The 14,583-nt window shown below is 47.4% G+C and overlaps 1 protein-coding gene across 4 annotated transcripts in view; it reads left to right on the top strand.

Moving 5' to 3' along the window:
- The window catches only part of LOC112571242 (homeobox protein Meis1-like), a 192,403-nt gene that overhangs the window by 150,961 nt on the left and 26,859 nt on the right, over nt 1–14,583 (top strand). For all 4 annotated transcript variants that reach the window (XM_025250117.1, XM_025250115.1, XM_025250116.1 and 1 more), the window contains one exon: nt 784–860. In XM_025250117.1, the coding sequence (XP_025105902.1) occupies nt 784–860 (77 nt within the window). The remainder of the gene's footprint in view (nt 1–783; nt 861–14,583) is intronic.

Genomic DNA, 14,583 nt, shown 5'->3' with positions numbered 1-14,583 from the left:
CACGGTAGAACCGTGTGGACAGCGCTGTTAACTTTGTCGAAAGTTTCTTGAAGGGTCTTGGAGGGCGATACGTATGCTTGGAATATTTTCTTGTTCCAGTCCACTCCTGACTAGATATATTTATGTATTTTGTACACGCCTCATTTTTCCGAACATTAATCAGCTTTTTTTTACCTGCGTAGCGGACAAGATGTCAGGTGTGTTTGTGTTTGGTATTTTTCACCGTTCTTTAAAAGTGTGTGTGGACACGTGGCCATTTCGTTGTTTTAAGAATATGCATCAAGAGCATACGTACATTTTACTTTTTGTTGATCGTAATCATGAAGCTCTTCTTTACGATCTCCTGACCAGAATAGACACCAGTGGTCAGGTTGGACAAACCCGTTATGTGATGAGAGTTTAATTACAGGCTTCGGTCAACCACATTTTGTTTTGCTTTCGCAGTCCCATGACATAAATCAACAACCACCTTAAACGACTAATGTTGTTCTCGGATTACCTCTACTCACGTGTTGACTCTTTAATAGTTTTCATAGAAATGTACCTAGCCTTGCTGGAAAAAAAATGTGATTCTACTAGTTACGGAACAAAAGTGGAAGCAACAAAGTCTGAAGCGATGGTAACGATGCCATGAACTATAGACACGCTTAACCTACGCAAATCATGAAAATAATTCAAGGCAAAACACAGTGAAACCTTTAAATGATAAAAATGATTATAGATTATCGTAGTGACTTTTGAATGCTGCTTTTTCAAAACCGTTTGTGATCGTTTTGTGTGCAGCACCCTTACCCTTCAGAGGAGCAGAAAAAGCAACTTGCTCAGGACACAGGCCTCACTATCTTACAAGTCAACAATTGGTGAGTTTTTTTTTTTAAACTCAATAAAATGTGTGTGTACAAATCGGGAAATGGCGTGTCGTGGCCTGATTACCCACCAACATGGCGGACCGTTGTTTGGATCGCGACAATTTTAAACACTCGACGACGCCTCAAAATATCTAATACAAGCTATTGGTGTAATGTGGGAAACATGAGTTTTGACATTTCTGGGATACTTATTCACTGTGCTAGCCTCTCCAACCATAGACCTTAGTCTCCTCCCTCCATTGCTACTCCAAGCACCCACCTGACCTCTTCCCTTCCATGTGAAGGTGACACTAAGCCACGCCGGTCGGCATGAGGAGGAAGAAGACTCGGCTGTCAGATCTCGCAATCAGCCGGCGACATGAGAGGTTTTGGGCCAAGCCTCTTGGAGGGCCGCCTTCATCAGAGCTGTCACATCAGACTCCTGGTCGCAAGCAGCCCTGGGTCTCCCTTTGGCCGTGGCTTTCCTTGGTTGCTCCTGGTCCTTCAGGTACCGGGGCCCGGATCATGCGGCCTGCAGCTCTTCAGCCTCGAGAAACCATCTTTGCACATCTTGATGATGTCACTCATCGCAAGTTGAGCCCCTTTGCGCGGGCGGCAGTGTTCTGCTCCCATGACTCACCCGCGCCAAGTTTCTTTCATTCTGGCCTCCTTCTCGCCTCTCCCCATTTCTTTTTGGTTCTTTCTTCTTGTCATTATCTTCTAGTACCATTTTTCCTGTCATCCGGGCTTTTTTGTCTTTAAAAATGTTCTCGCCGGCTTAACAAGAACCTTAGCCGTGTGTAGCTCTCCAAAGATTTTGCGAATGGCATGGTTGTTGGAGGCCCGAGTCTTTGTGTCCAGTAATTTCTCTCTGTTCGTCCCCATTCTCTCTATCTCGCTCCTTCGCCCTCCTTTTTCGTCTTCATCTTCAGACTTCATTGAAGTCTAATGCAAGATTGAAGTCTACAAGATCACCGCAACCACCTATCATATTAACCTTTGACCCCAAGCCTTCTGCTGGCCCTGTCCTACAACAACCTCGCTGATATCGCTCTGACACTGGACTCAGCAAATGAAGGGGGTCGCAGCTGACCCCACTCCGCCGAAGATAACCATGGGATCACCTTTACGGCCAGGAGCACAGCAACAGTCTACTGCTAATTGGATCGTAAAATTGGAGCCAAGGTCAGCCAGCCAGCCTGGAAAACCCTCCCTGGGACAGCGGTTTGTCCCGATTTGAGCCTGCGCTGTGATTGGACAACATGAACCCACTCTGGGCCGAGCCGCATTCCTCCTCGTTCACGTGCTTTGAGTTTGAGTGTTGATATCTCTCGCCCTATTTAGAGAAGGTTGTTCTTTTTTGTCCACCCGCTTAGCCGGGTTGTGTTAATTGCTTGTTAATAATTGTTTCTTATTTTAGTCGTACATCATTGCAATCCGGTTAACAGCATTGTGATGTACCTAAATGGTTAGCCCTCGGCCAGACGAGATCAGTCACTCAAACTGACAGGCATTACGTAGAACGTAACTGCACGTGCAGTTTATGACGGGAGGAGGGGTGGAGTCGGGTGGCGGGCGTTCATCAACTAATTAAAAGCGCCTTATTGAGAGGAAGAGGAGGAGGAGGATTATGTGGCAGAGGCTCCTCTCGCTTGGTTCCCGATGATTCACGGCCGCAGGTATTCGCATTCCACTGCGCGCGGTGCGTGCTCTTCATGACTCACGCCCTTCCAGGACACCCGTGCAGGTACGAAGGTGAAGTACCGTCCCCCACCCATGTGACCCGATAAGCGGTCGGCGGTTATCAGAGCAGCCTTGCGCACGACCGCTGTGAAGGGAGAGCTCCAGTGTACAGACACCACTCAGGGGCGTGACCTTTTCTTTCTCCCCCTCCCCGCTACAAACACCTTTCTTGAGTTCACTTCTTGACTAAAGGTATCCAGTGTGCGTCACCTGCGTTCGTGGTGTGCTTGAATGGCGTCCTTGTTAACGGATTTTGGTAGTCCAGTCAGTACCAGCTCGCATTGCCAAAGGACCGCTTAGTAGAAGCTGGTAGCGAGGGTACAGAAGTACGCTCTTACATACCATACAACAATTTAGTTTTTTTTTTTTTATTACATACTATACAGACTTATATGAACTCACAGAGTTGACCAGTGTGTAATTGTGTAGTCCGTTCTTGAATACCAGGCCTGAATTTCAATTGAAATGTTTCACAAATTCCAAGACAACGAGTAAAGTTCCTTCCTCTCCCCCACCTCCATTTTTTTTTTTCTCTCTCCCAACTTTGTAAACATCTGAGTAAATACTTCGCATGCATTCCTTTCCACTAAATATTTCCAGCACTGAAGACAAAACCGATTGAACTATTTTCGGATCCTTCGAGTGCTATTTTTAGGCTTCCAGGTGACCCTAAGGTCACGGTCAGGTAGGGCGACTGTTGCCAAAACTCCCGATAGGACACGGTACCCAACGTCAGGGGAGATAATGGAAACACTCAGAGGGGAGCGTGGGTGATAATGGAGACATTCTTTCGCTTCTTCCAGGATTGCTTAACAAATAAAAGATGGAGAAAGTCGACTGCAGCAGGCATTGTTGATAGGTGGCGATAGAAAGGGGAGGGGTCTGGTCACTGCGCTCGTCAGCTTGAAAACGAGGCTCAGTCGTATACAGTGACTTACTGTGAGCTCATGACTGTCCTACATCCCGTTTGTACTTTTAAATAAGCTACAACACCGTAGTTGTAGGTTGTTAAAGTCGTTGTAGCACGTAGTTGTACATTGAAGTGGTTGTGCACTGTCGGTGTACATGGTAAGACCAATGTCCAGCAGCACCGTGGTCGCACGACGAGCTGCAGCACGGAAGTGGATCCTCGGGGACGTTTTGAGAGTCCTTCCAGGGGAGCGAAACCAGCAGCGGCCTCTTTCTTCCACTCACCACCCCTCTCCTCTCCTCCCTCTCCACCCTGGCCATGTCTGTCGTCTGCTCCCGAGCTCTTGTCGTCTTGCCGCTGTTGCCAAATTACGCTGGGATGGCACTGGAGGGAGCGGCCAGCCATCGGCCTGTCGAGGGTGCAGTCCATGTCGCAATCTGGTGCCAGGTTGTCATCCATCAGGGCCACCGCCGTCGCGAGCTCCCGGACCCAGGCCCAGGCAAGATATTGGAATTAAATGAACCCGAAAATGAATTCAATAATCAAACTTTGGGACAAAAATGATTTATCGGGAAGCGCGATATCTCTAACACGCTTGAGGGACAGTTTTCGGGCGAGAATCACGACGGTGTGAAATAAAAGAATTACGCACGGGTGCTGGAGAAGAAGCGGAAGGAAGAAATGGAAAGCGGGTAGGAGAAGAAGGAGAGAAGGGAAGGGGGAGGAAAAGGAGAGAGGCAGGGATGGGGGAGAAAGGATTATGAGGTTATAAAAATCTTTAGAGATATGTTCAGTCCTTCACGTGAATTCACCTTTTTAAAAAAAAAAAATAATTTTTTTTAATAGGAAAGGGGGTGTGGCTAGCTGGGCAAGAGCGGTGTAATTGGAAGTCTAGACGCATGATTGCGTTACAAAGGCACATGCGAGGGGTCTGTTGTGCCTGAACTTGTTATTCCCGCTGAGTGGCGTGAAGATGCGGGGGAGAAGTTGTCCCGGGGAAAGATGGGGCTGACTTCAGCTCACCACATTCTCCGCGGCGCACGTGCCAACACCGAACCTGCGGAACCAATATCTTGGCACCGTGAGTGGCGTTCACTGGAACAGGCGCCCAGTGGATGAGCGAGTCGCATAATTCTGCGGAGAGAATGAGTTGTAGCTCATAAAGTCGTTTGAGTAGAGAGAGAAGGCGGGTATCATTATTTAGTCCTGCTCTCATTTCCACTCACATGTGGAGCAGAAGGCTGGTTGATCGAAATTCTCTCGAGTCTGTTGCTGGTAAAAATTCCACTGCCCACCATGTATAGGTTAAACATCAGAAAAGGAAAAAACTGAGTTCAGTGTCGTTCACTAGACACGTTTGACCACTTCAGCTTGATGACACATGTTCTGTCGAGGGTTTTGGCACGAGCTCTCTCACCCTGGCACACGCAAACACTCTCTCAGCAAAAGTTTCTCTACGATTTCCTCTCGACCCCGAGTCAACCTTCCTATTTTATCCTCCTCCTTCCCTCCTGCAGAGCTGACGAGCTGGCTTGTAACGGGTTTTGATCTGCGACAGTGTGTCTGCGATGCCATCTACTTTATTGGCATGTCTGTCGAGTTTTTAGAACCACCCTGCCGTGCCCTCAAAGCTCAATGAAAATGTCATCTGTGGAACTTGGTGGGCTGTGGAAGAAAATGTTTAGATATGAAGCTAGGGAGAGAAGGTTTAGGGGTACATTATGGAGGAGGGATGTCGGGAGAGCGGGGTGGGCGAAAAAGACAAAATGTGAGCTGAAAGATGAAGGGTTGTCGATGTAGGGTCGCTGTAAACAAACTACATGTCAGACGGGTTGTCTACCCTTTTTACCTGCCTTGCATGTGAAGCTCACTGCTCGTGACTTTGTCGCATGGCAGGACGGGGTGGAGGGGAAAGGGTGGGGACAGTTTATACCCCAGCTTGATTTCCTACTGCCTACCACTAGGGTCGTGCTGCGAGGAAAGCTGTTGTTGCAGACGTGGGTGATGTCCGGGATGTGGGTAGGGTGAGTAGGTTGTGGTTCCTGTTGTAGTCTATCGGCGGCTGAGGACCGGTCGGCTGGCCGATTGTTTCCCGTTTTCTGATTGTTGTTGTAGTGACAATATTTTCCAACCTGTCTGTGACCAGGTGAGTGGGAGTGAAATACGGGTGGGACGGGGGAGTTTACATGGCAGGCGAGGCTGGAGGTTGGCCGAGAGCTAACTGCAGGCAAGTGTGTGGCTTTATGGTATAATTTGAGTAATTGTGTCAGTTCCCATGTTGACACATTAATCCTCACTTCCGCTGTCATCCGAGGCCACGCTGTTTTCGCAAATAGTTGTCTCCCCTGGTGCTGCACTTTCGCCGACGGAGTCCGATACGGCTCATGATAAACCATGATAAACAATGGATTTGAATTACAGACCATGGCATCGCACATTGTGTTTCATATAATGCTTAAAGCAGGTGCCGGTAGTTCACTCATCAAACACTGTTCTAATTAAACAAATAGATGACCCGTTACCTGAGAGGTAGAGGACACCACAGGCAAATTGTTAAAATTAAAACTGAAGCTGACAAAATATTAAACATGAAATGAATTATATATTTATTTATCAGTGGCACATGTAGTTCTTAAAAATATAGAACGGCCGTTTGGAAATTACCTGCCACGTCTTCCTGGGTGAAGACGATTCACAGAACCCCTGTTGTCAATTTTTTTCGATCTTGCCAGGTCAGTAATGATTACATAAGGTAGCAGAGTCAATCCATTTTTTTTAATTATTTTTTATTTTATTTTATTTTTAATATGAAAAAGTCTTCTCCTAAATACTGTGTTGTCTGCGTTAATCGTTTTGCCAGTTAAGCGGATTCTACAAAAGTTGATCATTATTCATCAGAAGATTTAGACATAGTTTCTAGTGCTACACGGGGTATTTTGTTAAATAGCTGTTTCATAGCCACCCAGTGTTTAACCACATAGCTGTTGGTAGCACCTAGAAATGGCACTTTGTGCCAGCCCCTAGTCCTGTCTGAAGGCAGGACTTAAGTTCGTTTGCTCCATTTTCTCCTTATCCATGGTCACTAACTAATGCCGCGCCTAGCCGACAGGGCTGGGTTCCTTTTGCCCCCAGAGTGGCCTCCCACTATCAGGGAGTTCACTTTCGACTAAATTTCACCATAATATAGTTAGCTGTCCTTTTTTGTGCGCCATTAGTCCGGGGCTAATATCTTGTGGGGTCGCGCCTGTGTTAAGACGAGGCGCGGGAGGTAGAGGGTAAAAGCCAGAGCGAGGGTTGGGGGAGGCGAGAAGGGGATGAGTGGGAGATGGGGGGGAGGGAAGAGCAGGGGGAATGTGTTGGGAACCTGGAGGGAAGGGGTGGGGTGGATGCATGTGGTAGCGCGAGATTGTATTTGCATTACCGCTGATTTATTTCCTATTGATGTTGCTGCTGATTCGGACGCCATATTGATTATCGAAGCATGGGAGCAAGTGGACAAGTTTTCACCATTTCTAAAATTTGTCAGTCACGAGGGGGGACACAGCTGGCCGTCTTTTGGCCTAGGAGGTGATGGGTGGGGGCCGAAGACAGGGGATGGACTTTTTGCCAGAGTCAGGATTTAATGTCCTTCTGCGCCATCCTGTTTCTAATGAAATTAAACTTTACACGTACCTTTTCTCCGGAGTCGAGCCTCGTTCTGGAAGGTCGTTTACTGTATGACGAGAAGGAAGGAAAGGAGGGGAAAAACCCCCGTGCATGAAATTCACATTTAGTTGATGAACTTCGTCTTGAGTCAACCCGGTCTTTAACTACACCCCTCCATCCACTCCATTCCCTCTCAGCTCTTCCTCCCTGGAAGCTGTTGGTCGGGTAGTTTAGCCTTGCGAGACAAATCTAATCACAGACCTTATGCTGCGCTGTATAAGTGAACAATGGCCGAACATTTTTGGCATGCGAAAACACATACGATCAATTAGCCCTCGTTTACCAGACTTTTTTTTTTACATACGTGTGGCTGTATGTTCATGCATATGTGCGTGCGTGTAGCTGACAGTAAATACTACAACAAAGACCAGAGCGACCGACTGTCGAGGGCTGAAGACCACCCGAAGGCGGCCTGAACCATGTCTGTGCGACCAGCAAGTCAGGGCAAAAGCCATTTCAACGGGAAAAGCCTTTTCTCCCCTCCCCCGTCCACCTACACCACCTCCCGTCCACAAGTTGTGTTGCTGTTGTGCATCATATTGATTGTGAGGATTAATTGTGACGCCGGCCTTTGGCTTTTGTTGGGTAAGCATCGAATCTGCATTGAAAAAAGGGGGCCGGCCCGCACGCTGGAGTCAAGCCCCGGCAGCTCGGAGAATGCGAGAAGTTTGCGCGAGGTAAATGTTTGCTCTTTGAATGAGCGAGACCTGCCTCGCGCTGGGCCCTCGGCGTCTCATAAGCACTGACTGGGCCCATGCATTATGTATTAGCATTGCATGACGGCAAGCTGCAGAAATTGCCATATCGTAATACGCAGAAGTCGGGTGGTGGTGGTGCTGGTGGTGGTGTGGCGGGGTTGAAGACGGAGAAGGGAAGTGAAGGACAAAAACTAAGGGATTGATGGTGAAGAAGGGGGTAGGGTCGTAAGGTCGAGGAGGAGGGGGGAGATTGATTATTTTATTGCCTTTGCCCTGTGGCAGGCGGAGGAGGGGTGGGGTCTTTTTCTGTGCTTGGTGTGGTGCTCGTTCCGCGAGAGTGACCTGCTCGTGCTGGTCATCCGTCCGGTTCAGCTGGCGGGGCACGTTGACAGAGAGTTTTCAAGAAGACCGGTATCCTTGTTCTTTAACTAACCATCCTGTTGCCAGACTGTATAGGTGTCGCCTGTTGTTTCCACAGACGGATTAAGTCGATGAACTTTGACACGCACACACCTTTTCCTCCATCCATTGACTCTTGAGTAGATGATGATTTAATGTCAGTTGACTTTATTTCACAACCAGCTCCAAATGAGACCTCGTCATAAATTTACTTCATGTGTAGTTGTAAGTATACTCCTGCAGTTAAAAAAAAAAATTGAGGAAAGCATGAAGGTGGAGAAGGGGGAGAGGGTCTAGACACAAATGAGGAGGAGAAAGGGGTTGAGAAGGAAAATGCTGGAAGCTTGAGGCGTATGTATCCGCCGGCCTGTCAACATCCATGTTATTAAGGCACGGGCAACATGGAGAGGCTGAGAGCTGTATTACACCAGGCTGTAGGAAGGGGCTGACCAAAAACAACCAAAAACAAACCCCTTTTAAAAAAAAAATCCGCCAAAACGAGGAGAAAAAACCAACAGCAAAGAAATCTCTTCGACCCCACAATGCGTTATCAGCATATCAGTCCACTTTCAAATTTTGAGACACATATAATGGCCCAGTGCAGTTCGCCTGTTGTTCTATCCTGTAATTAGGGTCATTAGTATTGACCAGCAGTGGCCTGATGGGTTTGCCAATGGTAACTCCTCCTGTCGGCGTCTTTGTGCCCCATTCCAGCCCAGACCCGCTCTCTTCACCCCCTCCTTATTATTTTTTCTGCAATTCTGATCCTGTGCTCTTGCAGGAGTATGGAAAAGAGGGGGAGGGAGGCTTTTGCCTCATTCTCTCTCTTTTTTAATTCTCCTTTCCATTTTCCTCTCGCTACTTCCACTTCCTTTTGCGAGTCCAAAGAAGGCTGGAGAAGAAAATTCTTTTGGAAATTACACAATTTGAAGGGATAAAAGACCACTTCAGCTATTCTCGCCCAGTCCTGCTTCTCCAGCCAATTCCTGACATGATTATGAATGATAAGTACGAGCGGCCATCATTTACGGGGAATTGCGGACCCTGAGCTCGCAGTTGTGTCCCTTTCCGGCCCTGTTAAACTCAAGGCTTGACGCAGTGAGCTGATCCAAGATGGCTGATTCTATTATGTCTTATCACATTTATCAGTCTCCTCCCCCTACCTAACCCTCCCCTCACCCTTCTCCTAGCCCTCATTCGCATCTGCGCGAGTTCCCTCCCTTTGCAAATGGCGTTGCTTTGGGGTTTTGGCGCAGCGTGGACCGGCAACTCTGGCAGCCAGAAGACGGGTTGTCCGCGGCCCAATTATTCGCCGTGCACATCCGAAGAAAGACTGCACGCTGATAGCCCGATGGCGACAACTCTCCCTGGACCGCCAAGACTGCTAATATCATTATCATTTTTGTAGGAGAGTTTCCGAAGGTAACTCTTCCTACTGGCTAATGTGATAGTCCCTTTGTTTGAATGCATGGAAAAGGTTTGGCAGGGCCTCCATAATGAGATTTCCCGCATTAAAACCACTCCGTTCCTTCGCTGCCCCACGCACAATGGGTCTTTATGGTGTGCATTATTGTAGCGTGTTTTGCGAGAGGGGAGGCCGGTCATTATCATTTCACGACTGATTTCCAGACAGCCTCTTTGCATTTTCTCTCATTACTCTCAAATCCTAACTTGAATCGGTCCTTTTTTTTTCAAGGAAACTCTTTGCAGAATCTTCTGGCAACCGAGAGAGAGAGAAGGCCGCAACATTGTCTTACGCTTATAGGTTCATCTTCTGGACGGAGAAATCGTGAATGCGCATTTCCGAACATTTTTTGTGGATTATTTCCCTTTTGTCTTGGTCTGAAAGAAGGACGAAAAAAGGACGAACTTCTGTCTTCAGGACGAGTAGGTTCCTTCTTGTGTTGGTTAAAACTGCAAGTTGCCGGACCGCATAACAGGTCTAATCAGCTAGTTTATTTCTGGACGATACTTGCATCAGACTTCACGAGAACTGGATGGAGACGGAACTGCAAAGCTTTTTCGTCACCAAGAACAGTTGTTCAAAGGACAAATGTGGTCGAAAGTATGGGACAATGGACAAAATTTTATGTAACCGTCACGTAGCCACTTCGCCAAACACTTGATCAAAATATTCGTTTATATTTTTCCAATTTAAGGCTTTAGTCGTGGGCAGGTATTCGCATTTTCAGACAAGATGAACTCTGACCTAAATTTGAGGTCCTGGGATGATTTCCCCACGAATATAGGAAAGTTTGACTACTTTAAAGATAATAGGATACTAAGCAGGAAAACAATCACGTGACTGATCTAGACATCTTTCATATCAACATCAAAAAGCGCATCCTCCCGTCTCGCACCCCGCACGAGCAGCAGCCTGTACAATGGCGACGAGACAGCTGAGAGCACCGTTAGCCTCTTTATGGCGGCCAAGGCCGAGGGCTTATTTATTGGAAATCAAAGAGTTAATGAGCTGCAAATGCACACAGGCAGAGAAAGGGTTACGCTGCTGGCTTGTGTCCCTCTCTTCCTGTTCCTGTCACAGACAACCCCATGAAGAACGTATCATGACGCGCTCTCGTACATAAAGTTCCCACGATGGCGAGGGCTATAAAGGCGGCACTTAGGCCCGCGGTTTTATTTCTGGCGACTGACAGCTTGTGTGCGGAATATGAAAACGGTCAAGTAAAACGACAGTAAAAGCGTCTTCGCCGCTGCGGGGCATCGCCTTGTGTTCTCAGGCTCTGAAGCGAGAAAGGGTTAAATATGGAAGCTACACACTCCTCGTCTTCTGCGACTGACTTTCTCCCTCCCTCTCTTCTTTCTCTCTCCCCTCACAACCCCCCTTCTCTCTCTGGACACTCATTGATCAGTCAAGAGCACGTGACACAGCGCCACACCCTCGTGGCTATTTTTTTGCACCAGACTCTTAACATTTAAGAATTGTTTTGTGTATGTGTTTAGTCCTTGTTACTCCTCGAGGAGCATAGAGCTGCTTGTGTATGTGTAAATAATAATAAGTGGGAATCAAAGCGCAATATCTCAGCCAAAGTAGGAATTATATAGGCTTGTAAGAAAAAAAGAGAAGGCTGCCGCCATTTCTCACCACAAAATTAATTTAAATACAATAATAAGCTTTTGTGGTGTATAAAACATTTTTACTGAGCTGCGTGTCTATTTCAAGATATAATTTATTGCCCTCGTCATTATTAATGTTATCATCGATCAAACTGTTTTGTTCTATTCCTGTCGTAAACTTCCTTCCGCGCGAAGAGAAATTAACAAATTAACGATTACCTAGAATGAAAAATTAACGATTATCAGTGCAAGTTTACAAGCGAAAAGTAAAATCATTACTGTCCCTAGGGAATGGTCAAGAAAACTTGGATCCGTCACTTACTGGCTTTAAAGTTTATAAACTTTAAGAAGACTTCGTGTCCGTTCATCGTGTGAGTGATGAGAGGTTAATCCGGGTATCTTGTATTGCTGAAGAAGCTCCAGGAAGGACAGAAGAAGGGAATAGAAAAGGAAAATCTCGGTATTCAGGGTGCGGCTTTTTTCTTGCCTTTGTGCTTATTTCGACAGGGAAAAAAATTAACTTTCACTTTCAAGTGGAAATTGGATAGTCCCGGTGCTAAGAGTAGAGCCATAGTGTTTGCGGTCCAAGCCATTACGAACAGGCCTGGTGGGCAGCCTCCAACACACGTTCATCCGAATCAGCTTTGTGTGTACTTTTTCTATTAGGTATCAGCACAAAAGTCGAGTCTGAATTTCTGTTTTTAAGGAGGGTAATTCATCCAGCAAATTACCCGAGAGCAAATTGTAAAGTGTATTCTTGACGCCCGCCGCCGGCACAAAGGGGGCCCGTGTTTTGCATGGGACATCGTCTGTGGAGGGTTAGGAGCAGAAGGGGACCTAACCCCTCGGGGGGTTGATTGTCGTATTCTGCCTGGCTGTTGGTGGCCTCGTACGCAGACGGCGTAGTGGGTGCATGAAGCCACAATGGCCGTGGTGTCTACCCAGATATTTACTGCAGTGACGCTATTGAAGGCGCGAGGGATGTTGTGGCCGCCTTGCGATCGGTCTAGCAGGAGGGGGCCCGGGTACGTGGCGTCTGCTGGCTGGCCCACAATCTGCCAGGGGTGGCGAGGGCGACAATGTTCCATCCACCGGTACCCGAGTCCCTGTGGCTCTACCCGGTCTACCCGGTTCTGGTCTCGCCGACGAGGGTTCAGATTTCATTGCAGGGTGTCTCTCTGACACCTGCCTGGGTGGTTAGAGGATCTTTAAAGTTCCTAGCGGGGTATCGTGTCTAAAATATCCACATTGTCTGAGCGTTTGGGTTTTTAAAAAAAAAAATCGTCGGGTGGAGGAGGGAGATTCACATTGCTTTGTCTTCCTGTCGATGAGACTACACTAGCGAGGCGATTAAGATGGGTGTAGATAAAAATATATCTAACCGTCATCCAAATCGTTATCATGTCATCGCGCGGATCTGCACCAGTTGAGCATCAGGTTCGTTTACCCGGTGTCCACCGTGGCGGATTTTCATTTTTCATATTGTATCTGTCGAACATGTGATTTGTTGTGGGGTGGAGGATGAATCATTGGTCTTTGGTCTTTCTGTCTGTTCGCTTTACAGTCACTGACCTCCAGGGTAAACCATGGTGACAGTCTTTGTCTTCAACTGCGAAGTTTTCATTGCCATTGTCCGATGCCAATGCGCTCTTCCTCTTACACAGCATCCACCCGCACTACATCTAAGGATAGCTGCATTTAGTGAGTCTTTGGGTAGAAAAGTAATAGTAACAAAAGCTGTATCGCAGCTCAGTGGGGTGTCCACCCTCGAGTACCATCAAGCGAGTCTAGGCAAGAGGTGGCAGAGAGGGCTGAGTTGAACTTACAGCAGCAAAAAAGACAAAAGGGTTTACCACAACAATCTCACAGTACCTCGTAACTGTGAAAAGAAAAGCTCGTGCCTCGCTCTTACTCCTCCCCCGCTCCCTCCGAGTCCTGTTCCTCATCTCGAGAGCGACAGAAGACGTCAAGCGCGCGGAGTGACTCGGGTCCCCCATTGGCTGGTGACTGACAAGGAGGAGGTTAAGCCAAGAGGTCTTGAAGACGAACACCCTGGCTCGAGCCAAATTCTGTCTCCATTCACGTGGTTCCTGTGCTGTTGGGGCAGGGCGGGAGGTCTTTTAAAGAACTCAGTCCCCTCTGCCGTGGGCTTTCTTCTAGCACACTTCACGTGGCGGGGTCGCGGAACTGAAGACCTCTGGCCGGCAATTACATTCCCACTTCAGGGGTGTGTCTTACACACTCGCTAGTGCCTCGCCTCACCTGAGCAGGGTAATCATCGCCCTCGGCCTGATAGAATTTTTGCACAAGCATGTAGTCATATTGTGATGTACAAACGCCATTTCTCTTTCTCAGTCTCTCCCCTCTCTACCCAACCACCCACATTCTTTGCTCTCCGTGTCTTTGGGCTTATTACTACTTCTTTAAACAAGTGAACAATTGATAACGAAACTTAATTTTAATCAGGACTGGAGAAGTCATTTTCCTGTCTTTTGCGTCCTGTCTGTTCTCTTTGTTAATAAAAGTAATACAAAGAATTTTATTAAAGCGCATTTTTCCGGATGGAGACGAGATGAATTAGCACTAGTACTATTACTAACGCATCGCTCAGATAGTGCTGAGGAAGGAACACAGACTGGAAGAGAAAAAAGAAATCAAAATATTTTTTAATTTTAAAATTTCGAGCAAATACGAGGGCAGAAATAAAAGGAAAAAAAAAATTTTCCTGGATGGAGGAAAAAAAGGGAAATGAGAGAAAAAGCGAGAGAGAGAAAGAGAGAGCATGTCAGGGCAGCTGCCCGTAATCAGAATTCTGTAATCAGAATTACTAATACTCGTTGGGACTAGCCCTGGCCGGCTGATGACAGAATTACACGCGAGCCGGCCATTAAGCACCACCCGTCGTCGCGGCTATTTTTCGATAGTCTCTGCCGTAACCCCTTTATCTTTAATAACTGCAAGGTACCTTGCCTCGCGCGCCAAAGCCCCAGAGCCTCAGGTACTGGCGGGGCTTAAACAATCTCCTCGTGCCAACGACCTGCTTCTTATGCCCCTCTCAGCCTCGCCGCCCGAGCTTAACCAGCCAGGTAATCGTAGGTGAAATTAGACGGAAAACAGGTAAAACACACAATGCGTTCGCCTAGACTGGTCCAAACAATGACTTTACCGGATCGAATCAGGCTGCGATCGAGGGAGGAAAACG

This window comes from Pomacea canaliculata, linkage group LG8 (genome assembly GCF_003073045.1).
Source record: "Pomacea canaliculata isolate SZHN2017 linkage group LG8, ASM307304v1, whole genome shotgun sequence".
In the NCBI taxonomy this organism is placed as follows: domain Eukaryota; kingdom Metazoa; phylum Mollusca; class Gastropoda; order Architaenioglossa; family Ampullariidae; genus Pomacea; species Pomacea canaliculata.
This window is presented reverse-complemented; position numbering and strand designations above follow the sequence as displayed.